This window comes from Ambystoma mexicanum, chromosome 8 (assembly GCF_040938575.1).
Source record: "Ambystoma mexicanum isolate Mex_15411 chromosome 8, UKY_AmexF1_1, whole genome shotgun sequence".
In the NCBI taxonomy this organism is placed as follows: domain Eukaryota; kingdom Metazoa; phylum Chordata; class Amphibia; order Caudata; family Ambystomatidae; genus Ambystoma; species Ambystoma mexicanum.
This window is the reverse complement of record NC_090929.1, coordinates 1,253,206,893-1,253,232,385: the sequence shown is the minus strand read 5'-3', so window position 1 is coordinate 1,253,232,385 and position 25,493 is coordinate 1,253,206,893. Positions and strand designations below refer to the sequence as shown.

General features: G+C 46.4%; 1 protein-coding gene across 1 annotated transcript in view; it reads left to right on the top strand.

Moving 5' to 3' along the window:
* Positions 1-25,493, top strand: part of KIF11 (kinesin family member 11) — a 705,022-nt gene that overhangs the window by 119,566 nt on the left and 559,963 nt on the right. The window contains exons 4-5 of the mRNA XM_069611368.1: positions 2,481-2,578; positions 13,304-13,382. Of these exons, the coding sequence (XP_069467469.1) occupies positions 2,481-2,578; positions 13,304-13,382 (177 nt within the window). The remainder of the gene's footprint in view (positions 1-2,480; positions 2,579-13,303; positions 13,383-25,493) is intronic.

Sequence of the window (25,493 nt, the reverse complement as noted above, 5' to 3'; positions counted from 1 at the left end):
TATTCCCTGGGAGTCCATCGCTGAAGCGGCTACTTGGGCCTCCCCATCTGCTTTCTGTAAGCATTACTGCCTCAATATGAACTCTTGAGCTGACGCTCAGTTCGGCCAGGCTGTGCTGAAGAACCTGTTTCAGTAAGGGGTATTTCCATCCACCCATAGTTCCTGTAAGGAGTGCTTGGGAATCTCCCATAAGTATGGAGGAAAGGGGACTGGACGTAGGAGTATTACCAGGTTACTCGCCGTAGTGACCACCTTACTCCTAGTCCATAGTCCCCTTTCCTCCATACGCCCGCCCGCCCGCCGTCCCCTCTAATAAGGTTCCTCTGTTATTGCTAATGGGTCTTGACCCTGTGATCGAAAAGGACTGATGGGCGATGCGGAGCCAAGGTGGGCGGGGTTACGGCTGCGGGCCGGGCCCCGCGCCGTAAAGAGAGGAGGGTCATATTTTGGAAAGAAATTTGGATGCTTTTTACAAAGTGCTCCGGTCCCGTCCCACAGGACGGAGAGATGTCCCATAAGTATGGAAGAAAGGGGACTATGGACTAGGAGTAAGGTGGTCACTACGGTGAGTAACCTGGTAATTGTCATGCAACATTTTTGTTACCCTCACTACATTAAATGGCTGGTGGCAGTGGTTTACTTGTTCCTACCATTGTGCTTTTCTACAGCAGGCTGAAACCTCCGCTGCAGTACAGCATCCATGGGTGACCATTGTGTCAAAATGGCCTTGGTCGTCTTTTATCGCCGTTTTCTGTTTGTTTGGACTTTCTTGGGTTTTACTCTGCACGTCCAAACAGATTTGAGCCCTTTGCTTGTCTTGTCTTGCCTTTGGTGGGCTTCAGCCCTGAAGCCCGCCCCAGGCTCCAGTGTGTCTGGAAGGACAGGATGTGAGGGAGGGTTCCGAAAAATCCCGTCCTTTGTCTCTAGAAATGCCTGAATGCAACCAGTCCAAGGACAATCGCCCTGCTGTGTGATTGACAGCCTAGGCTGTGCATGAATGGGAGAAACATGCTTAAAATGCGAGATTTTTGGGACTACAGGCAGTCAACCACTGGGAGAAAGACCGACCAAGAAACCGTGAATAAAGCTTGCTGCTTCCTGCTGGACCTTTGAGTTGCCCCGTGAAGCCCTGCTGCTGTGCTCAATTCGACAGAGGACCTCTGGAAGTGACGTCTTCTGCCCTTGGGTTACTGGGACCAACTAACCCCAAAACATACTCCACTGAAACCTCTTCCCTGATGGGCTGTACTACTTTGCTGCTGCAAGAACAGAGTGCATGTGGTAGTCATCTATAGTCGAAATCGGGCTAGAAGCTCCAGGATTCTACCTAAGGACGACCAGAGTGCAGGACCCAAGGAGTGAAGGAAGCCCAACCGGTATCCGAGATCCACAACTGTGCCGTATACTAAGCGCTGCTAAACCAAAAAGAACCTTAAGCTGCCGACGACCTCCCAAGTACCACCGCAGGAGCCCTCCAGATGTCCTCCCTTTTGTCCCCATGACAGGCTCAGGAACCCCGGGGCCTGCACCGATGTAGCCAGACAGAATCCAGCGGGACCACTCTTCTACAAACCAGAGGTACTGTTTAGGCTTTGGGTACTTAATTGTTTTTTTGCTCTGCTTTTCTCCATTGGGAATTGCAATGGCTTACCTTTAGAGTTGATTCCAACTCCCTTTTCACAGGCTAAACAGCTTGTGACCCTACAAGTGATTTTCTATAAACTCTCTAACTTTGTGCAAGACTGTTTCTGATCGAAGTGCCTCCGCTTCATAGACTTGTGTGCCAAATGTTTTTGGCTGTCCTGGCTCCCCGAAGACTCTACTAGTCCATTGCCTTTGATATACTTTGTTCCTTATAGGTGGTAGCTTGTTGTAAACTGTAACTGCTGGGAAAGGCTTGTCTTGAATTCATGGAAGATTTAGTTGTCCTCACATATATTGAGAACCTGTTTAACTTTTTCCTTCCTTAAACCTTTCCTTTCTGCCACCTCAGAATCTGGGATATATAATGCCATTAATGTCCTTGTAATCACCTCAGGGTTTAAAAATTGTGTAAGAAGCATCCAAAGATTATCCACTAACTTGTTCTGATTCTGAAAAGTAATTTTAAAGTCGATTTTTCCTTGTTAAACGAATTTCCTTTTTAAAGAACGCTCATTTAAAAATTGATGTTAATTAACTATCAGAAACCGTGAGTGTAAGTGTTACTTGGATACTTGTATTTACGTATTTAATTTGTACAGCTCAAATTTACCCCTCTTGATATAGGCCTGGCTGCTCAGTTGCACTACCAACATGTGTAGTACAGACCTATACCAAAAGGTGTTTTACCTAATACCAAGCAGATAAGTGTGTAGTCCCACACAGAGTGGCTACATCAATTCTTGCCTAACGGTGCGGCTCGGGTTCTGATATTTATCAAACTTATGACAGAACACACTGCTTATGAAATTGGCTTGTTTTTTTTTATTTTCCAACAGGTTTTTGGACCTTCAGCAAAACAAATTGAAGTTTACCGGAATGTAGTCTGTCCAATCTTGGATGAAGTTATCATGGGCTACAACTGCACTGTATTTGCGTGAGTAAAAGTGTATCTGCTGTTGTGATTTCCACTTCTGAGCTGTATATAATGTGAATTCAGAATGTAGCTGAAGAGTAGTTACTCCTTGCTTGCGTTAAGTTTCCCCACTTAATTGACCACTGAGCTATAGCAATTTAATGAGTAGTAGAAACAGAGTAATTTGTTAAGTTCAGTTATTGCTCTATGGCTCCTGGTGGTGGATGTGAAATCAGAGTTAATGTTAGCTCGACAGCTGTATAGTTCATGAATTCCCTTTTGTGAAATGATGAATTGCTGCAAATCACTTTAGACATGCGAAGATGGGTTTTAAAAATAATTCAGTCCTACTTAACTAAAGTGTTCCTAAGTAACAACCTTGAAGACATACATTGGGAATGTAGACAGTGCACTAGTTATCGTGTACCTCATGTGATTTAGCTGATGAATATCATTTTAAAAATCTATGCAAAAAAAGTGGCTGGGCGGGTGTTGCTAGTATGAGGCTAATGCAGGGTTCAAAACAGAGGCAGGAGAATATAGCACGACAGCACACTTAATAGACCAGATGGTTGTGTCATTCACATTATTAGCAAGGATAGAAATTAAGATTGGTTAAGTAGGAGATAAAAGCAGCCCCTCGGTATCCCCTGGGAGCTATTTTAGGTCCTGCTTGTAGCCTAGAAGAACCTGGCTAGCCTTACACCAAGAGCTTCCTGGAGCTACTTGGCTCCCTAGACCAACGGATGCCGATCAAACAGATATCTGAAAGTAACCCTGTGCATTTCTGATAATCTATAAATGAACATTTGGAAGCATCTGTACAATATATGCAGCATAAGGAGTCATAAATAATGGACACAATGTTTGCATCTTACGTTGAAATACGATTTGCGCACCACTTTCTACTAGTTTACTGGTAACTGGTTAATGCTGGATACCGAGGGGCTGCTTTTATCTCCTACTTAACCAATCTTAATTTCTATCCTTGCTAATAATGTGAATGACACAACCATCTGGTCTATTAAGTGTGCTGTCGTGCTATATTCTCCTGCCTAGCTAAGGGTGTATGCTTGATCATACTGGTCTTCCAATTATTCCAGACCTGTTCTATTAAATTACGAAGCAGTTAACTTGGTAAGGTTTGCTCTGAACTCTTTCTATGGGTCTCACTAGGATCAATTTATTTAAATTTATTGTGATACTTGATACTTGGTATTTCCTTTTGGGTGGGGGCAATAAAGAAAAAGGCAAATTGTATAGAGGCTATGTGAAGTGGGAGAATATGCATAGCTGAAGGCGAATGCAATGTTGGCAAATGAATAAATGGAACATGTGGTCACCAACCAACTGGTTTGGTGGAAATGTGTTTAAAACTTGAAGTTTCCAAAATGTTGCATGGTTCAGCAGACATATTTCGTGCTCACTGGTGCAAGCGTCACCACCTCCATTTTGGACTGCATTTTGGTAAATTAAATAGTTTCCTTATCCTGTCTCAAGGCCATGAAACATAGAATACTCAATTTGACTGTAATCCTATAAAATTGCAATTCCGGTGATAGATTTCTTCCTCTGGTAAATGCGTGATGCGTAATGATTATACTGTGCAGATCATGCAAGTATGGACCCTGTGTTGGGCAATACTAACCTCAATCAGAATCTTGTCCAGTGTTTGAAGCAGATGGGTAATCTGCAAAAATACATTTGATTTGCAGAAGCTGATTTTGGTCACTGTGGCCTTGGCATAGAGCGATTTTTAAACCTCTATTCCTTACTGAACCCATTTCTTTTTGAGGGCACTGGTTTGTTCCTAAAATCATTGTAGCACTACTACGTTACTTGATGAATGTAGTGCAGAGAAAGGTTGATTTAATCCACAATGTGTTTTATAGAATAAGGGTGCCCCCACCCCACTTCCCAATACTAAGACTAGAGGCTAGTGGCAGTGGCACCTTATTTTTACATTTTCAGATAGATATACACCTGCAAAATGTATGTAGTCTGTCATGACATGAAGGGGCTTGCAGAGATTTCGGCTCGTTCCACAAAGACCCAAGGCTGCATCAGTAGGCCTGGCCCCATTGCAGAAATTTGTAGAGCTGCTACTTGGGCGGCTACTCTTCATTTTTTCAAGTACTACACTATGGATGCATCCTCAAACAAAATGCCAAATTTTGCCAACAGGTGCTCTGCAATTTTTTTTGCTTGAATTGCTTGTTAGGAAGAATTCTCAGAAATGTTCTAATTCTTCTCTGCGTTGGAGAGCCCCAGCAACTTTGCTGGATTTTGAGGACTTGAATTTTTAACCTGGAGAGAGCGAGACCCTTCCCCCCCCCCCCCCCCCCCCCCCCCTCTCGTGTATTTCAATGTGATTTTGAACACGGTTTCTTTTAGTTGTGGAGTCTGACAAACTCCATAGGTATCATCTTTTACATTGTCACGTGGCACCTTCAGTGCAGTCGCACAGGGAAGTCTTTGGGATTTCCCCAAGGTTTAAATACCTTCTCTTGGATAAACTGTTTCCAAGAGCAGTGAAGTGAAATTGACTTTACTTGCGTAACTTTCTAGACCCAGCACACACTATCTTACAATAGGGTGCAGGAGGGGTTATTTAGTATCCGCTTAGTCTAGCTTCTCATGTAACAATTGTGTTACCCTTTCCTCGATGAATGGCTGGTGGCAGTGGTTTACTTTTAACTTCCGTGGTGTACATTTACCGCAGGCTGCGTTCGCAGCTACGGTAAAGCACCCAAGGGTGCAATTTTTGTTAAAATGGCCCGGGCTTTTTTTCCCCATTTCTTTGTGGGAAGGTCCTTATTGAGATTTACTATGCGTGCCAAACCAGGTTTGTTCCCTTTGTTCGTTTTGTCTTTGGCGGGATTCACGAGTGAAGCCCGCTTCTGGCTCCAGGGTGTCTGGGGGGCAGGAAGTGAGGGAGTGCCTGAAACTATCTGTGCTTAGTCTCCCAGGCTCCGTGTCTTCAATCAGGCTACACACGCGTTCGAGCTCTCTGCAGCGTTGGATCGGCTTGGCTGCCTTTGAGCAGTCTGCCAATAGCGAGGCAGTGTCTTTCGCGCCCCTTTGAGGCTCACCGCCCATCACTCCAGGCACCACTATAAGCCCTAAGCTGTTTATAAAATCGTTTTGATTTCAATGTTTACCTAACTGGATCCATCTGATGTTAGTTCACGGATTTAGTATCCAGTCCATGGCATGCTGAGTAATGTTACACCGGCATTAAATTGTTTCAGTAAAAAGCAACTCCCACTGACAGAGGGTGTTTCTCCGTCGCATCCCCTTATGATGTAGTGCTGGTGTGGTCACCCCTGGCTCAGTCACCCAGACGCCTTGCACCGGTCGCCAGGAAGCACTGCGCCTGTTTACTCCAACTCGACCACAGTCCCAATAATTGGGTCCAGTTGTTGTTTTGTCGCCCTGAGGAAGGCAACTTAAACCACTTTTTGGAATCATTGCCAGACAGGTGGCTCTTTTGCTGAAACGTGTTGAAGATGTCTATCTGGTTTTATGTTTTTGTCACTTTTTATGCAATGACACGCACACGTAGGCAGACCTGTCAAACATAAGAATAATAAAGAATAATCTAGCTTTGCCAACCTAAATAAACTTTTTGTAAAATGTATCCTGAATAATTTGAGTGTTGGCCAAATACAAGTCAAAACTTAAGAGTTGACATTTTGTTTCTTTTTAGTCTAAATTGTTTTTTATTTGAAGTAGGATCATTGTCTTTGTTTCTCTGTGTTAATGCTTAACTGTTTAACTACAGACCAGTTCCTTTATTAGTTTAGAAGACTGGCTTTACCTTTTCTATTTTACTAATTCATTTCTTCTTTATGATGATTTTTGTAAAATAAATGTTCAATTTTTTACTATGAGACTATCCTGATTGCTTTCAGAGTTTGCTGCAGCCTTAATTTGTTGTTTTAGTGATACTGCTTTGGCTTTGGTACACTCATTAAATAAGTCGTTATCGAAGTAATTTTCTTAATTGAATCTACAGCGGTGTGGCCCCTATTGTTAATTGTTTAGTTCAGTCCCTCTCCATCACTGCTTTTGGGACTCTTTCCCCCCCCCCCCCCCCCCGTTTGTGTCTTAGTCTCACAGGTGACAGGAATGCCCTCCTAGGCGATTAGCCGGCTGGCTTTCCGGCAAGGACAGCCACCCTGCTGGGTGACTGACAGCTGGGCTGGAATCCATTGGAGAAACCTGCATAAAAGGCAAGGCCTGTTGGCTTGCAAAGCAGTCGACCACTCGACGAAGAACTTGAAGCGGACGCCTGCTGCAACTCCTGGACCGTTGGTTTGCCCGGTGAAGCCTTGCTGCTGTGCTGAAACTCCAAATTCGTATCGACGGAGAAGCCGCTGCAAGGATGACATCTCCCTTTGAGTTGGAGGGACCAATCAACTCCAAAGTAAGCCACCTGGACATCCTCTCGGAGCTGGTTCAACTTTCACTGCTGGAACCTAATAACCAGAAAGGAACACAGTTTGTGTGCGTTGCTTTTAAGCTGGCCAAGAGCTCCAGGAACATCCCCTGGGCTCCCAGGAAGCAGGACTGACCGACCCTGAGCCCCCTCAACAGAGTTTGGGACCCCAGATAGAAGGAAAGCCCATCTGGACAGCCGGGAACCGCAGTGTTGCGATTTGCGGTAGACGCGAGGTGCTGAAACACTGAAGGGCCACTTGTTTGAAAATTGCTGGTTGCAGGCGGTGGCCGTCCCATTGTAGTGCAGTAGTCCCCTGAAGTCCTCCTTGTCCCCATGACTGAGGCCCAGGAACAACAGTATCTGCAGAGCTGCACAGGAACAGAAGTCATGTGCTGCACTTTTTGTCAACCTAAAGGTACTGTAAAGTTTGAGAACTTACCTCTTGTTGTGCCACCTTACTTGTCCTTGTTGGATATATCTCGGTTGCCCCTGTAGAGTTGCCAACAGCTTCTTTAACTCACAAGCCCAATCGGCTTTTGGCGCTACTTTGAATTTCTTCTTAATCTACAAAGACTTCTAAAACATTGTGCTAGACTTTTACTTACTTGCAAGAAGTGATTCAGTTCACCTTGACTTTTGCAAACTTAACATTGGCTGGCCTGGCTCCCTGAATGACTCGCCTCTTCTCTTTTTAGGTGTTGTCTTCCTTCCAGCAGAGGGTGAACTCATTTTACATTGGGGGTTACCAAAAGTACTTAACTGCTTCAGAATATTTGTGATTTCTTGTTTTGTGCTAATTTTTTTCCTTTGACATATTCCTAAAACTGATTCTCAGTGCAACAGTGATATATTAATGTCCCCAGCACTCAAACTATTGAAGTCACCTGATGGTGTAGGTAGTGTCTGTGGGACTTCCAAATGGGTACCTACTGATTTAGATATCTTCAGTGTGTATTTCTGAAGTGTATTTGTGTTACTATCATAGTGCCCCTTCTAAAGAAGTCTTTTTCTAACTGACCGATAAATTAATAATTGTTTAATCTAAAAACCCTGTGTATTTATTTGAATACCTGTCACTGTGAATCTGTGTCACTCCCATACAGCTCACATTGACCCCTCTTGAGAAGCCTGTCTGCTCAACACACTACCAACCTTTCTAGTACAGACTTATACCAAATGTTGGGTTCCTATTGCCCGGAGGTCAGGGTTGTTGTAGTGCACCCAAAGGGTACTGCATACAATCTTGCCTAACAAGTATATTCACCCACCCCCTGCCACACCCTTGTTTTCCTGTATTGCTTAGGTTCAGAGTTGCGCTCTCTCCTGTTTACACGTTTGTCTTCTAACATGGCACCAATAAAAAAGCTGAAAATACCTCTTCTATTTAAGAATCTAGTGCAGCTTTACCATTGTGTGCTACTTTTGAGATGTTTGCAAACCTTCTTTTGGCCATTCGGCTGATAATTATAGAGTTAGAGATTTGTCTGACCAGATGCAGCACTTGTTTGAATGCAGATTGTTAGGCAAGTTTTTCCCAGAAATGGGGAAAACTTCCTGACCTGGGTCAACCCCAGAACTTTTTGCTTTACTAGTGAGATTTTTCCTTAATACTTCAGTGAGTGGGAACCTTTTTCCACATTCACAGAATCTTTTGTCATTTATTTGACTCTCCATAGTGTTCTTTTTTTTTTTTGTTATCCTCTTTAGCAACTTATTGGCAATACGTGCCTGTTGCCAGGTTGCCCTAGGGGCTCGCCTTTTAACTTTATTTTGCTAACCTTGAGTGAACTACAGTTTCCAAGGGTAGAAAGGATCTTTGGATCCCTTTTACATTTTATTCTGTGAAGCCAGCACACCCCACCTTATGTGTAGAGTTCCAATGTATCCCTTTTAACAATAAAACTGTAAAAATTCTGTTACAGGGACAAGCTTACCTTCAATGGCTGATGGCAGTGACACCTTGAATTAATGTGGTGCACCTTTACCACGGGCTGTGTTCACAGCTGCTGTAAAGGCACCGAAGTGTGCTCATTTGACCAAAATGGCCCCCATCTTCTTTGTTCGCCATTTTAGTGTTTCATGTCGTTTCTTTTTCCTTCCCCTGACATCCAATGCAGGAAACTCCTTTGTGATTTTTATCTTAGGCGGGAGTCCCCTGACTCCCCACCCAGGCTCCAGTCTGTCTGTGAGGGCAGGAAGCGAGGGAGGAGTCCAAACCTCCTCAGCTTTTTGTCTTCAGCCTTGCTTAAATGGGGACGAATCCCAGTGGGGTGGCTGTCCTGATTGGACAACCAGACCACCCCTTCTTGTAAAATGCAGGGAGAGAATGCAGAGGTTGTATTGTAATTCCCGATAAATACTGCAAACCTGGGAGCTGAAGAAATGTCGACCATTGGAACCGAATACGAAGAGGATAAAGGAGAATCGGCTGAAACGATTTCAAGTAACTGGAGAGCCTGTTGTGTAACCGGAGCCTGCTTTAGCCCTTCCTTCTAATCGACCTGGGGGCTCTGAAAATGACGACCTCGACCCAGAACCTGGTGATTTGCATTTTGAGCCATCCCATGCGTTGCTGCAATACCCCAATACCCTGGGATCTTGAGCCACGGTGCGGTGCACGGTCTTCTGAATCTCACTGAAACTTTCTGGGCATCCTGGTTGATCTACAGAGACACAAACGAGTCTGAAAAGTCCCCTCAATAGAGTGCTAGACCTTTGTAACAACGAGAATTTAACCACGGTTTTCCGTCTTCTGTTCTCCTTTGAAAAAGTGCCAAATCCGCAAGACCGCATTCAGGCGCGAGGGGAAACCTTGACTAGAGCCCCCTTCATCGATCCCTGCTGCAAAGTTCATTCTGAGGTCTTGTTTTCAGTCACCACGACAAGGAATTCACTGACCGGGTATTTGGCTGCAGACCCCGAAGTCGTCCTGCTGCAGAATCTTCAATGCTGAGGTACAGTGTTGGCTTGGGTATGTACTTCCCTTAAGCCTGTTAGGTTTTCTGTGTAGCTATGGGTAGTTTTCTGTGATGGAGAGGCCTCTCATCCAGTGCACCCATTACCACTACTAGAATCCTGCTGGGGTGTCTTCTGCGAAGCCCCTGGACCCTCTTCTAACCCTAGAAGTAGAGTACTGTTACGCTCACCTGACTCCCAAGGAGGCGCTGGCCTGGTTCGCGGTTCTGTGACCTCTTCTAAGGTGATGCGCAGGGTTCGGAAGACGGATTGGACAGGGCCCCCAAATCTGGCTTGTCTGGCTCGCAGAAGTATCCTTCTGTAGGCGAAAATAGGGGATTAACTGTCTGCGGGGTAATGCAATCGGCCTCCCACTTCCCCTCTCACCCTCCTTGAAACCCATCTGTGATTTCTCGTAGCGTCTCACCTTAGGGTCTGGAAGGACGAGCTCTCCATCCTGCTTCTGATGCAGGGGCGCGTTGGTATCCAGTTACTTCACTGGATTTTCGGATTGGTGAGAACCAAACTTGCTTGGCTTCCAGGTAAGTTTTTTGATAAGAGGTTCCCCTTGTGTCCATGAATTAATGTACTAATGCTAGTGTCTTTTTCCCCATAGGGGCCGGGTCCGGAAATGCAAGGATGCGGTGCGGACCCGAAATGAAGAGGGAATGAATCAACAGGTAAGTCTTAACATGGAGATTTAGCTTTCCTTATTCCCTTCTCTCTCTCGCCTTTTGTTCTGGTCTTTTTCTCCCTAGGCGCTGGGGCGTGACTGCGAATCCGGATGATCACTGATGAACATGGAGGTGGAATGCGGCGCTGCAGCGATCGACGCGATGAGCTTTTTAATTGGTCTTCCTTTTCAGGATTGTCGGCGAGATGTCTCCGCGATGTGGGTTTTGCAGGTAAGGACTTTTCCTTCTGCTGTTCTCTTCTTCTCTTCCTTTGCAGGTGATCCAGGATGCTGGCAAGTGTGGCAGAAGTCAGGATGCAGGAACAGACACGGTGAGCGTCCAGCTGCTAGATGCAGAACGCGAAGCGGGTGTGGCTGTTCGGGTGGGGTTTAAATAGCCTTGGAAGAAGTTCCAGGTATGTATCCTTCCCCGACCGGATGGTAAATTAGTCCCACAGGTAAAGTAGTTCCTTTCAGGCCTCAAGGAGGCCGGGATCCTGCAGCATGGTCTGCTTCAGGTAAGTGCACCCAAGCATTCCGATAATGAGCCTGGCGCCTGTGGCGCCAGGACTGATGTCTTTTATGAGCCTGGCGCCATAGGTGCCAGGACACTGTCCAAAGGGCCCCTATATGGGGTTGCTGGGTCCTTCCTTGGGGAACTGGATGTCCGCTTTCGGGGACGCCGGGCTTGAACCGGCTCCCCGGGAGCGGGCATCATGACAAGTACTCACCCGTTTGCCCAGTTTTCCTAAGGAACTCTGACTTTTGCTACTAAAGAACCTATTCTGACACGGACTGCCACTAGTCCTAGTGACCCCCGACCCCCCCATCCCCCACCTTCTGCCACTGAGAACACACATGCTCCAAGAATAAGGGAAAGACTTAAGGGATTGGGACGTTTGCCTAGAAAAGAGAATATGTATTTAAAAGTTACTTACAAAGAGTTGGTTGGCTGGTAACTGTAAGAGTGAACAGTGAAGTTCTATCTTGCATTGGCTGTGTGGCGCATTTTTCTGAAAAGTATGGTTAACCTCTTTTCTTCCTTCGAAACTGTTTTGCCAGTCTAATAGAAAGTAGATGTGAAGGTATATTACTCTCCTGTGATTAGGTTGTGCCTCTTCCCAAAAGTAATGTTGGTTTCACCAGATTATTCCTTTCAGGGTTATTGTAGGAGTGTCGCCCAACTGGGTCTTGCTTCCCCTGACTTAATAGTCTGTCCAGAATAAGTCTGTATTAGGTTGTTGCCTATCTAAAATAAATTTGAGCCATTCAGTAAAAGTGTAACATTGGGTTTTACTTTCCCTGTACTATCTAACCTAGAGTTTGTAGTTCTAACTGTCCCTGATAAGTCATACTTCAGATTACCTTATAGCTGGGATAGATATAACCTGGACTGTTTGTGAGATATAAAAAGTATGTGGGTTTTACATACCTGTGTGCCTTCCCAAAAATAACTTAAAATAATTACTGCTTATCTCCATCTGTGTTTCACTGATCTCAAAAGCACCTGTAATTGTAGTTATGGGTTTTTACTGCACCTGGAATTAGTGTTCCATTATTCACAAGTATATTGTCCAGTTGACTAAGTGATTTGTACTTATTAAGTCAGTGTATAACTGGTAGGGTCTACTGCCTCTCATTACTGAATGTAATTGTGAAAGTAACCATTGGTTTTTACTCCCCAAGAATAGGTGTAACCTATACTGAATGTTTGAAAAGGTTTTGACTTCCCTAGAACTACTATCGGGGGTTCCATAAGCCTGCCTCTCGCTCCAGAGTGTCTGACAGGGGCAGGAATTGAGGGAGGTGCCAGATACTCCCTGTGTAGTCTGCTTGGTTACAGGCATACACCCAAGGGCGATTGGCTGGAGGACAGCCACCCTGCTTTGTGATTGACAGCTAGGCTGCGAATCAATGGAATAAACCTGCATAAAAGGCGACGCTTTTTGCTTGGAAGACAGACTATCAGTCTGTTATTATCTAACCCTAATCTTTACCGCCTTAACTCAATACCACAAAGTGAAATGAGGGTTTACTGACTTCGAATGATTTCACCTCTGGGTGTTAGAAAATGTGTAACATATGAATTACTCAGTGCTTTATTCACTTTTTTTAATTGGATCTTAACTTGGGATTAATGTTACTGCTTTTTAAAGAATGCTTTAATATCTTTGTGTATATAAAAATAAAATATCTACATGATGATGTGTTTACTTGAATACCTGTATTTACTGATTTCATTTTACAACTCAATAGCTCACATTACCCCACTTAAGATGAGCCTGGTTGCTCAGCCACACTACCAACTTGTGTAGTACAGGCCTATATTAAAGTGTGGTAGCTACTACCTAGAGATAAGTCCTGTGTAGTAAGTACCACACCTGTTGGACTGCACTAATTGTTACCTAACAGTAATAAAGAACAATTCAAGAAAGATATGACTTCATTCCCTGGTATTTAATTCAATAGGAATTTTGGCGTTGAGTCGTAAGAAGTCTAGCTCTAGATCTCTAGCGAAACTTTTTTACTCTGACTCCAGCACTATGAAACGGACCCAAAGGAAATTAACATTTCTCTTAATTGCCATAAATGTGAATACTGTAATGGTCATATTATCTTTGCTCGTATATTCCAAAATTATTTAATCGTTTTTGTGTTTTTGTTCTCCCCCTAGTTATGGCCAAACTGGTACTGGAAAGACCTTTACAATGGAAGGTGAAAGGTCACCTGATGGAGAATTTACGTGGGATGAGGTGGGTTTTACCCAGCATAATTTTAATTTGACATGTCTTTTGGGGTTTCTGCAGTAATGGTGTGCATACTGCAAGACTGTCTGAAGAGCTATTTAATGTAGCATACGTAGTACCATTGAATAGTAACCCGGTTTACTGCTCGATCCAAAAGTCCAAAACGTGCGTGCTTGTTAAATTGCATTCCGATATACAAATTTTTCCTGCGCATCAACTTGTTGCCATGTTACTCATGTAGGTCTATCTTATTAGTTGCCTTCCCTTTTAGTGTTGACGAAACTTTGCACCTTCATACATTAAACTGTGTGGATGTCTTGTCGCTAAAGGCTAGGTTTAGCAACCTATTCCTCAAATATGTGTTCCCAAATGTACCTAGTAATTTAGGTCCTAAACTATTTGCTCGTGGGATCGTTCGCTGCAGAAGTAGATTAGGTGTTTGGTTTACATTTGGGTATATAAAGGCGGGGGTTTGTTTTTTTGCTTTTAATGTGTAAAAAGAAAGATTCAAACAAATTGGTCTCCAACCAATTTTTTTTTTTTTTTTTTTTTTTAGAAAACATTGTTGAAACCATTTACTGTGCAAGGTTTTCTTCTACAAAAACAATTGCTCTCTAATTTCTGCACACCAGGAAAAAATTGACTTGCCGGTTATTGCATATCATGACAATTTTTGCCTCCAATAAATCTAAATTTATTGAAGACATCTATTTGAGAAGCAAACGATTGTTATTAGAGCTAGGCAGGCGACTGTATGAAAGTACACAAATGCACCTCTGAGACATTCTGACTTGCTTGATCTTCTAATTAATGGGCCCAGTTCCTACATGTTCACATCGATGGCATTAACTGGGATCCAGCTGATGTGCTGCTCCCTCCCACCCCTGTCAGAGGCCCCATTTTTCTCAGCGCTAGGGTGTCTAAGGCACCCTATTCCTCTGTGACTAACATCACGTAGTTGGAAGTATGGGTGTCGGGATGGATTTCTAAACTCTGATCTGGTTGGCAGAGGTTTAGGAGGCCACCCTTGGTTTAGTGTAACGGGGAAACTTCTGGATAAACCCGATCAATTTAGGTAGCTTGGCAGGCGGTCAAGACAAAGTATCAGGAGGGGTGAGAGTGATCGGAAGCCCACAATGAGCACACAGTAACAAACCCCAAATTACTCTTGGACAAGTGTATATGTTAATGTTAAAGGACATTTGTACTGCGCACTATCACCACGAAGTGGTCCCCTGGTGGCTCTGAAAAAGGGGAGGAGAGGGGGTGGGTTAGTGGGAATAAGCTGGAAAAGTGCAAGAGCAGTGATGTGCTGTTGGCAGCCTCAGCCCGGTGGGTCCGTTGGCTGGGCTTGGTGTGTTTTATGGTCCCTAGTCGTCGTTGTCCAAGTCTGTGGTTTGTTTTGTCGCATTGTTGTGAAGTTTGTGCTGATTGCTGCGTTTTAGGCTTGTGGTTGTGTTTGGTTATAGTTTGAGAGGTGTATGCAGATGGCTTGAATTGTTGGTTGGTTAGTTGGCATTGCTGTCCTTGCAATTGTGGGATTCCATCTAGGTGCGATACATGCGAACAGTCACATTTCTATCTAGATGCCACGCAAGCTAGGGTTCAGAATCCTGAGTGTGGTGCATGCTAACAGTCACATTTCTATCTAGATAAAATGTTTCCTAATGTGACAAAGGAGTAAAACGAAGCCACAAGCTGTAAAGAGAAGGGTGAGTTAACACACTAGCCGCATTAGACAATTCAGTCAGACCCTAACTTTCGAGTCCACCACTAAGAAGTGGGAGCCTCGTGCTCCACAGTACAAAAACTCCTAATCGGGCAGGCAGATCAAAAAGTGGATCTTCTTGGGAGAGCTGTAGCAAGTCGGGAAGGCACTTGAGGTGATGAAGAATTGGTTCCCACTATTTGAGTAGGGACTGCCCTTTGAGGCCAAGCAGTTTTCAAAAGGTGAGAATAGCTAGGTAGCGTAGGCTAACCCAGCCAAAAGTGAATAACTTTTCAGGGATATTTGTGTGTACAAGATATTGGTTGTGCCAGGGGGCCACCGGCAAGTGATCCAAATAGTCACCGACCCTTGGCAGAGTCAGGACTAAACTTTCCCAGTTTAGCCAAGGGCACTAGTAGGTTCAAGTACTGCAGTTTTGCGGTGCTCTGGCTCATCAGTTGTGGCCTAGAGCGATTGTCTGTGACTTGACAGTTGCTTTTTCTCAGCTTCCAAAGGAGATGCAAAGAAAATTCTGGTGCAGCCATCTTCAGGGCACAGGAGAGTAGGTCAGCAATACACCTACAGCGACTGTTACCAACAGGTAGTGACACAGGAATCACAGATGTGTGCAGTGTTAGGCACTCTCCTAAATAGGGACCCAGAGGAGCTAGGCCTATGTAATTTGGTCAGAGAGGGCACGCAACCACAAGCAAGCAATGTCAAAAATCTTGGGGTTTCAATTCGAGAAGGCGGCGGTTCTGCGGGATACCCTGAGGGTAGAGCTGGGCAGGTCACTGGATGCCCCAGGAACACTTCCGAAGGGGCTCGTCTGGTGGGTAAGCAGGGGCTGCTGAAATTAGTTGGTCCCACTACAAAGGGGCGAATCAATTAAGAAAACGGGCCTGCGAGACAGCAGAGGCGAAGGGTGCCAAAACATTTGTCTCCGGCGGTTGCACAAGTTTGTTTCTTCGTACAGGTTACTTGGCACCTTCTGTAGTTCGAGGATATCTCGGGCGATCGACCTGGAATGTATGCAAAGCCCCATCTCTTCTCCAAGATTAGCTTTGCGCCAATATCGTGGACTTCCAGTCGAAGACCTGCTCTAATGCAGGCATTCCCAGTCGTGGACCAATCGCAGCCCACGGTGGTCCTAATCATTCAGGCCCTCCAGACATCCTGCACCAGTATTATGGATTGGGACCAGACTGTCACAACACGCTTCCTGGGCGCACATGTGATCCGCAGAAGCCTGCGCAAGAGATTGTTTTTTTTATTTTGTGGGACACTGCATGCCCAAATAAGGAAAATCCAGGTTACTCACCATGGGTGAAGGCAAGGGACAAAATGGCCATGGTACAGAACAAAAGACTTTGTGGCTCTGCTATTTTCAGACCTGGCCACACTCTTGCACCAAACTCGATGTGATTCAGTAAAAAGAGATAAAACATTAGAAATGTAACTGCTGCCACAAGTTCGTCCCAGGCACACTTTTTCAATCACCAAAAAATCCTTTTAGGGTGTCTAGGGCCATAAAACAAATAGGACCCCAGTGCACGTTACAGGAAGGTACATTGTGCAGTGTTAAAAAGTTACCAAGAAACGGTAAAGTAGTCAAAGACTAGTGGAAACCTAGTTTCCCAGTACTCAGTCTGAAGGACGTGTCAGTTTCCCCATAACAAGTGAGCGAAAGCCCACGGGACCGCAGCTGAAGGCTGTGCTTCACTGGCAAGTCGGCATCAGAAAGCCAAACTAAAGCAAAAAGGTTTGAGGGTGGGGTTTCACAGACTTGGTTTTACTTGGCATTTATATAGTGCTCTTTATATATTATTGGTATGATGGGAATTTTAGTGGGTTTTCAGATTTGAGGTTTTGCTGGAATAGGATCAGCACTACTTGGGTTTTGCAGTAGCCCCTGGAGTAGGGTCAGCAATGCTTTGCCCTTGTAGTTGGGATCTGGAGTCTTGATGGAACAGGACGCCGGCTCAGGAAAATCAGGAAGAGTCTGTGTAGTCGTGTCAGGGACTCTTATTTATAATGCATAGTGACATCAAAGTATGACTGCGGCAGGCTTAACTAAAGACACCTCTAACAACGGGATTGGACAAGGGTGATAGTCTCCGCCTCTCAGCTGGTTGGATTCCAGGAAAATGTGATTCAGGATGTCCAAAAATCTCCCAGTTACTTTAACTAAAATCCGATTTTGCCGCAAACCTGCATTTATACAATTGCAATCTCTTAGCAAATTATATACACGGGTTACATATTTTGTGCAGCACATTGCAGTCCAATCCTCGTCCGTGAGACCTTGTTTCGCCCTTTTACCAGTTATTCGCGCTTTTCAATGGGATTTATATTACTCAAAATTCTATAACTTTACACATGGGTCTGGATTATCATAGGGATGTATGTACAAAAATGTGCATTTGCAACATGTATGCTTTTCTTGTAATAAGCCATATTTTGCCATTTCTGTCCCCATGGTGTCAAATCTACCAAGTCTTAAAGAGCCCAAAAATTCACTTTTACACTGCGAAAATTCTACATTTTTGCAAAGTTTTGCTGCAGAGATAAGTCTTTAAAGTTTTGTTATGAAATAGTCTTTGGAAACAAGGGGCAGTCCTTTTTCACTGGCTCATTATTTTTTTTTCCTTCCTTCAGCTGTAACCAACTGTCATTTCCTTCAAAGCAAGATGGGGGCTTCTCAGCTTGATTGCAGGTTTTATTGCCCCTTCAGACTTCAAACTTCCTTGCCCTGGGAGATCCATTGTCAGTGGGTTAGCCTAGACTAGATTCTTTCCAACCACGTAATTATCATTTAGGTTTTAGTATCTGCTGAGAGTTTACGGTATGGCTACCTTCCTGAGGGGGAAGTTTCAGGGCTTTGCCATCTGGAATAACTGGTTTTTGAGAGCTTGCAAATTCAGCCCATGTGGCTTAAAATCTTGGGCCCTGAATTAACCCAAACCTGAAAAATAAAATAGCCTATGCGTGTCTTATCACCAACAACACAACCCCTACACATTGCTAAATAAGGCAAGCTTTGATTCAACAATTCTTTATTAAAACGGGCCATTTTTTTTCTTTAGTTTTGCAAAGGCCCATTTTTGCATGTGTGGTGAAAAGCTAGCATTTCTTTCTTTAAATTCGGTTTTGCAGCTCCATCAGATTCCCACACTATCTTTGCAGCCAAAGTCATTTTCTTGAAAACAGGAGTTTTGTCTGAAGCATAGATAAATTGAAACTGACCAGGCTCTAAGAGTTGCTCTCTTTGAACTGCTGAGCTTTGGATACTTTTAGAAAGAAATTAACGTGTCTTCCCGTGCGAGTGAAAAGTGAAGTTCCTTGCTGATTTCTGAGTTGATGTGACAGGGCCTGTCATTCAGGAATTATGCCTGGTTTTGCTGAGGCACAATGAAATATCCTAACTGTTCCCAAGGGTATAGAGAGATTTTCAGCCCCTTAATATTTTATATAGTGAGACCAGCAGACCGCACCTTATGCTGAGTGCTCGGGATATACCTAGTATCCCCTGTCTCACTGCTACAGTAACATTTCTGTTATGGTGACAAGCTAACTCTTATGGATGATGGCAGTGGACGTACTTGAATAATTTTGTTAATATTACATACAGGCTGTCAAATCAGCCGTGTTAATGCATATAAGGGTCGTCATTATGCTAGAATGGTGGCTTCGAAGGAATTGGTGCCTCCGACTTACTCCACATCCATGACATGTAATCACCACAGCTGTACTGCTTCGGTAAATTTGTCTGCGTCGATACGCTGTCCTCGAGGTCCTCCGGTGACGTCGGCTCGATGGTTGTTATAAGTAGGACGCAGGACACCTGTAGCCTCGGTTCTGTTTTTTCCGCAAACGTGTTCACTTCGGAGATCTCGGCGCGCCCCGGTTCTTCCGTTACTTCTATCGGTTCTTCGAACTTGGTGTTTTGTGAAGATAACATGTCTTCTTCTTCTACACCGCGGTCGGGATTTAAGAAGTGTCGGGACTGCGGTTCCAAAATGTCACTTGCGGACTCGCACGACGTCTACCTCTGGTGCCTCTGCGAAGACCACGCCACTGATGACTGTGACGATTGCCAGTCGTTAATGTTGAAGGCCTTGCGGGAGCGGCAGAAGCTTACTGTAGGTAGGGTTTCCAAACCTCGAAAGTCAAAATCCACGGGCCTTTCGACCGACGAGTCGAGGGGCGACTCTCCGCGTCGGCATAAGTCTAGGGGTGGTCTCGGTCCCGGAGTGGTTCCCGCCATTACTCTGCCTATTCGAGGCACTTGCAGATGCCAGACAGCGGTTGCTTGTCCCAACAAGCATTCCTCTCCTGCGGAATGGGATGCATTTCGTACGGAGATGATGCCGATTTTCCAATCGTAGGGCTCCGTTACGTCCGTGTCTTCGAAAGAAGCCGGCAGGGAACGTGCTAGGGTCACCGCTCGCACGCCTTTGGGCTCGGGCAGGCGGCGTGATCGGGAGCCTTTGAGGTCCCGATCGGACAAGGTGGATCACTCTAGCCATGCCAGCTCCAGTTCCCGGTCCTCGATGCCCTCGAGACCGGTGGAACCTGTGAGGTCTTCTAAAAAGACGTTGATGCCATCGGTGCCATGTCTGTCGATGGACTCTCTCGAGGCTCCGCCTCCGACTAAGTTTATCGCCATCGGTGCCGAGGCCGTCGAAGGACACACTCGGGGGCACCGCCCTTCAGGCCTGTGTCGAAGCCATCTGCGCCACGTTCTACGCTGATTCCATCGACTCCCTTTGTGGAGGTACCCCGTGCATCCGTGGAGACTCCTGAAGAAGTCAGTGAGGCCTGTATTTGAACCCTTTTTCTGTGCCCTCATCCAGGGATTTATTCCAGATATCTGAGGTGGATGAAGGATCTGAGGAAGGTTTGGTACCCGATGAGGTTCCTGACGACCTGTTGTCTGATCATAGCCAGTTGGAAGACCTGCATCAGTCTTTGCACAACGCCAGTGGTCTTGATACCTCCCCGGAGGTAGAGTTTGCCAGGCCTGAGCCTGGTACGCATGCTGAATCTTCGTACAGGCGCCTCATGTAGAGTGTGACTGAGTAACTGGGTGGTCTGCGCCATCAGTGGCCTTTCTGCAGGATGACCTGACGGATATCCTTGACCAAGGTCCACCCACTGACCCGATGCTGACATTTCATATGGCTTTACAGAGAAAGGTGGCGGCTGCTTGGACTGCTCCGGAGAGTTTCCCAGCAGTGAGCAAGCTGTTGCCAAAAAAATAGTCTAGCCAGTAGCGACTCCAGCTACTTGACTACGCACCCCACTCGGGAGAGTTTGGTGGTGCAGGCGGCTACGGCCCCAGCAAAGCAGGCGTCGTACCCTACCATCCCTCCGGATAGGGACGACAAACGTTTTGATGGCTGGGCGAAGAAGTGTTTTCTTCAGGGGGTATAGCTTGACAGGCAGCCAACTCTGTGTGCGCGCCTTAGCATCTTTCACTCGCACTCTTTGGAATTGTCTCTTTGGCGGCTGAACATCTTCCCGAAGGGGAAGAACAGGATGGTTTTCTTGCCCTCGTTCAGGATGACAAGGATGCCATGTGTGAATCCGTTCAGTCGGGTATGGATGTGACAGACTGTGTCAGCCGGTCCATGGCAGCGAACACCGTGATGCGCAGATTTGCGTGGTTGCAGAAGTCTGGGTTTGCTCTTGACGTACAAGCCCGGCTTCTCAATATCCCCTTTGATGGTAAACCTCCTTTTGGCAGCAAGGGTGACGAAAGCCTTGAGAGGTTGCAGACCTCCAAAGCTGCAGCGAAGTCGTTGAGCGCTGCAGTTCGCCAACCTCCGCCTTTTCGTCCTAGGGGACAGCAAGTTCCTTTCGATACTACTCTTCCTTTGGTAGATCGAGGGGAGCTGCAAGTCAAAGGGGCCACCGTAGGAGTACCAGTGGTGGAAAACCAGGGACTCGAGGTGCCAAGGCCGCTCGGGCAGTTGCCTCTTTGCCCTCAGGCACTAGCAAGCCACTTCAGCTCAGTCATGAGGCCATGTCCCATGGTTCGCCGGTTGGGGGGAAGGCTGGCACAGCATCTTGTAGAATGGCCTGCCATAACTGCAAGGCCGACTGTCTTCCTTTCTGGCAGAGGCCTCGCGACAATCTTCCAGGTAATCTCTGTTTGAAGAATCCGCATCCGCTCCTTGCACAGGAAATCAAATCCCTGCTGGAGAAAGGCGACATAGAACTGGTGCCTGTAGCGGATAGGAACAAGGGATGGTAGTCACCTTATTTTTTGATCCCGAAGAAAGACTGGGGATTGAGACCCATCATGGCGTGGTTTGAACAAGCTCCTCAGGAAGGACAAGTTCAAGATGTGACTCTCTCTCACGTCCTCCAGGCCGTTCAGCTTCAGGACTGGTTGGTGTCTCTCGACCTCAGGGACTCTTACTTTCATGTGCCGATTCATCCCAAGCACAAGTACCTGAGGTTCGCGGTTGGCGACTCGCATTTTCAGTTTTGGGTCCTGCCGTTTGGATTGACCTCCGCCCTGAGGGTTTTCACCAAGCTCATGGTGGTGGCGGCAGCGTACCTCAAAGGGGGCAGATTCACGTCTACCCCTACCTGGACGATTGGTTGATCAGGGCGCGCTCTCCCGAGCAAGTCGTGGATCATCTGTCAGTCACCTGCCACTCCCTTCACGGGCTGGGCTTCTCCCTCCACTTGAAGTCCCACTTGACACCTACCCAGCGGCTCCAGTACATCGGAGCAGTGCTCGTCACATCTCTGGGGGGCAGTGTTCGCCTCCCCAGGTGAGGGCTCATCACATTCTGCAGATGGTGCACAAATTTCAACATGCCCAGAGTCATCCGGCGTTTCGAGTTCTTGAGGTTGCTCGGCCTCATGGCATCCTGCATTCTTCTGGTGCCAGAGGCCAGTTTATGGATGAGATCTCTGCAATGGGCTCTCAAGCTCCAGTGGGCGCAGTCCTCTGACAGGATGTCAGACCCCTTTCCGATGCCGTCCTTGGTTGCCCAGGATCTTCTGTGGTGGGCCGTCAAAGGCAATCTGATCAAGGTTGCTCCATATTTGGCTACCCTGGCCGGAGGTGACTATCGTGACGGACGCATCCCTCATGGATGGGGAGCTCCTGCCAACGAGTTGACAGCGGTCGTTGGTCTCCGTCCAGACTCCATATCAATCTGTTGGAGCTGAAAGCCAACAGGCTAGCCCTGAAGGCTTTTCTGCCGTCTGTGCGGGGGAAGAATGTCCTGATTCTGACGGACAACACAGTGCCCATGCACTACCTCAACAAAAAATGGGAGGAGTGCGGGGGGTAGGGTATCTCCCTCTGTGCAGAGAGGCGATTCAGCTCTGGTTCTGGGCTATCCAGCAGGAAATTTCGATCTCGGCCGTACATCTGGCCGGAGCCGAAAACGTGGCGGCGGATGCTCTGAGCAGACAGAGCATGGTCTCTCACGAGTGGGAGCTGGCTCAGGAGATTCTCTGGGTGATCTTCGGCCTTTGGGGGACCCCACAAGTGGATCTCTTCGCCACCGGTGTCAACCGGAAGTGCGAAAGGTTCTGCTCGCGGGAATTTCCTCCAAGAGGAGCATTGGGGGACGTGTTTGTAGTGGAATGGTCCTTCCCACTGCTGTACAAGTTTCCTTCAGTCCCCGTCATTCTGCAAGTGCTTCGGAGGTTACGGAGGTTCGGTTCCTGAATGATCCTCATTGCTCCGGCATGGGCCAGGAGAACGTGGTACCCGGACCTTCTCGACATGTCCATCTGCCCTCCACGCAGTCTTTCCTACCGAGACGATCTGCTCTCACAGGGGTGGGAGGAGGGGGGAGGGGGGGGTCAGGTTCTCCATCCAGAGGTCCAGTTCCTCAACCTTCATGCTTGGCTTCTGAAAAGTTGAGGTATAAGGATTGAGTCCTCCTAGAAGACGTGATGGAGGTGTTGCTTTCGGCCAGAAGGCCCGCAACAAAGTCCCTTTGCCGTTGGAGAAAGTTCTGTGACTGGTGCAGGGTTAAGAATGTGGATCCTTTTTCATGCGCCATTCCTGTGGTTCTCTTTTTTGCTTTCGTTAGCCCACAAGGGCCTGCAAGTGGCTATATGGTGGCGCTGTCCATATTTAAGCGTTCGTCTGAGTATTCTTATTTTAAGATTCCTTTGATTTCTCAGTTTCTGAAAAGGGCTCATTAACCCACTGTCACCTTTCCAGGTGCCCGGTTGGATTTGAACCTGGTTCTAAAATTCCTAATGGGAGCGCCTTTACCTTCTTTTCCTTTGCGAATGGTGACTATTAAAACTGTATTTTCAGTTGCGGTTTCGTCTGCTCGCAGAGTGAGTTGCAGGCACTATCCGCTAAACCACCCTTCAGTGTTCCATAAGGACAGGGTTGTCCTTAGGGTCCGTCCTTTTCTTCCGAAAGTGGTGTCGGAAATTTAATTTAAGCCAGGTCATTCTTCCGGCTTTCTATCCTCCACCGCATCCTGGTAAGGAAGAGGAGAGGCTACATAGGTTGGATCCTAGGAGAGTGTTGAGCATCTACATCTTACGCATGTCCCGGGTCAGAGTGGACGATGAGCTCTTTGTAGGATACGCTCGAAGGCGTTTGGGACAAGCTGTTACTAAACAGACTGTCTAGATGGATTATCTTGACAATTTCTGAATGTTACCGCTTGGCGGATAAGGACCCTCCGGTAGGCTTGAGGGCCCAGGGGTGTGGCTGCCTCCACTGCTCTGCAGAGGGGTGTTCCCATTCGTAACATTTGTTAAGCAGCCACCTGGGCATCTGCCCATTCTTTTGTCAAACACTACTCCTTGGATTCTATCCATGGGCAAGATTTGGCCTTTGGCAAGACGGTCCTCCATTCTGCAATTTAATTGGGCATTCTAAAATTCAAAATTCTTTTCCTTCCTCCTTACGTTGCTACTGCTTTGTGAGTCTATCATAGATGTGGAATACGTCGGAGGAACCAATCCCTTCGAAGAACAAGTTAGTTTCTTTCTTGGTAACGTTCTTTCGATGGGATTTTCCGACGACTTATTCCACATCGTACCCTCCCAGCCGGCCCCTCTACAGAATTTCTTATGCGATTGCAGCTTCTGTTTCCGCAAGGCTTTCTGTAGTTATACTGGCAGAAGATTGGTGCCACACGTTCTGGGAAATACCTACAACTGAGGCTACGGGCGTCGTGCATCCTACTTATAACATTCGGTGACGTAGGCTTGACTGAGGCCCTCGAGGACAGCGTATTGACGTCATCGACGCAGGCGCCGAACATTTTTCCAATGCAGCACAGCTGTGGTGATTACCTGTCATAGATGTGGAATACGTCGTCGGAACATCCCATCGAAAGAAAGTTACTAGGTAAGAAAGTAACTTGTTCTTCTTTATTTTTTTCACCATTTGAGCGCGCTTAGTTATTTCTTGGATCTTTCTCTGCTGCCCTAGGTTGGGGAAGGTCCTGGTTTAAGTTTTGTTTTCGGTGCCTGCTAAGGCTCCTGAGTGTCTGTGAAAGCAGGATCTGAGGGAGGAGTCCGAAACTCGGCAGCACTTTGTCTTCTGATGTGCCTGGGTTAGACTGGTTCCCACTGGAGGCTGGCTGTCCTGATTTAGAAAGCCACCCTCTCCTTTCTGTAAACTGCATGGAGAGTTTGCAAAGTAGTCTATTTGGGATCCTGTTTAAAAGTCTGACTCTGGAAGCTAAAGACAAGTCTACCACTCACACTAAATCCAAACAGAAAGATGAAGAAAAGACTGCTGCAACTGATTCTAGCAACTACAGGACCTGCTGTGTTACTGGATCCTGTTTTGACCCTTCCTTCCCAACAACGTGGGGAATTCGGAGACGACCACCCCCAACCAGAGGCTGGTGGGACTCTATGGTCTTAAAGTCCTGCAAAATGAGGCATCCATCAACGTGTTGCGACATTACTGGGCTGCAAACTGCCAATTCCAGGGGACCTTGAGCCAGAGTGTGGTGCACGATCTTCTGAAGTCAGATTTTTGCTGAAACCTTGGACTCCTGCTGGACCTGCAGAGACATGATTCGAATACCTGAAGTCCCCTCGCCAGAGCGCTGTACTGAGAGAATTCCTTTGGGTGTATCTAGTTATTCAGGTTCTTGTTTTGCTCCACATAGATTCCTCTGAGGAGCTCTGGGTTACTCATTGTTGAGTGGAACTCAGCTCTGTACATTGTCTGGATCCTGTAATGCCACTACCCTTCGACCAAATAAGCACTGCACGTCATGCACTCCATTTACTTTTGTTGCTGTTTAATGTTGGGTGTTCATCAAACCTATGCCGTAATGGGTATTACTTTGGGTTTGACTGGTTTTATGCAGACACAAACCCTGAATATTGGTGTTGCTTCCAAGATCTTATTGTTTTGTTGGTGGCTACCTACCTCTACCTCCCTG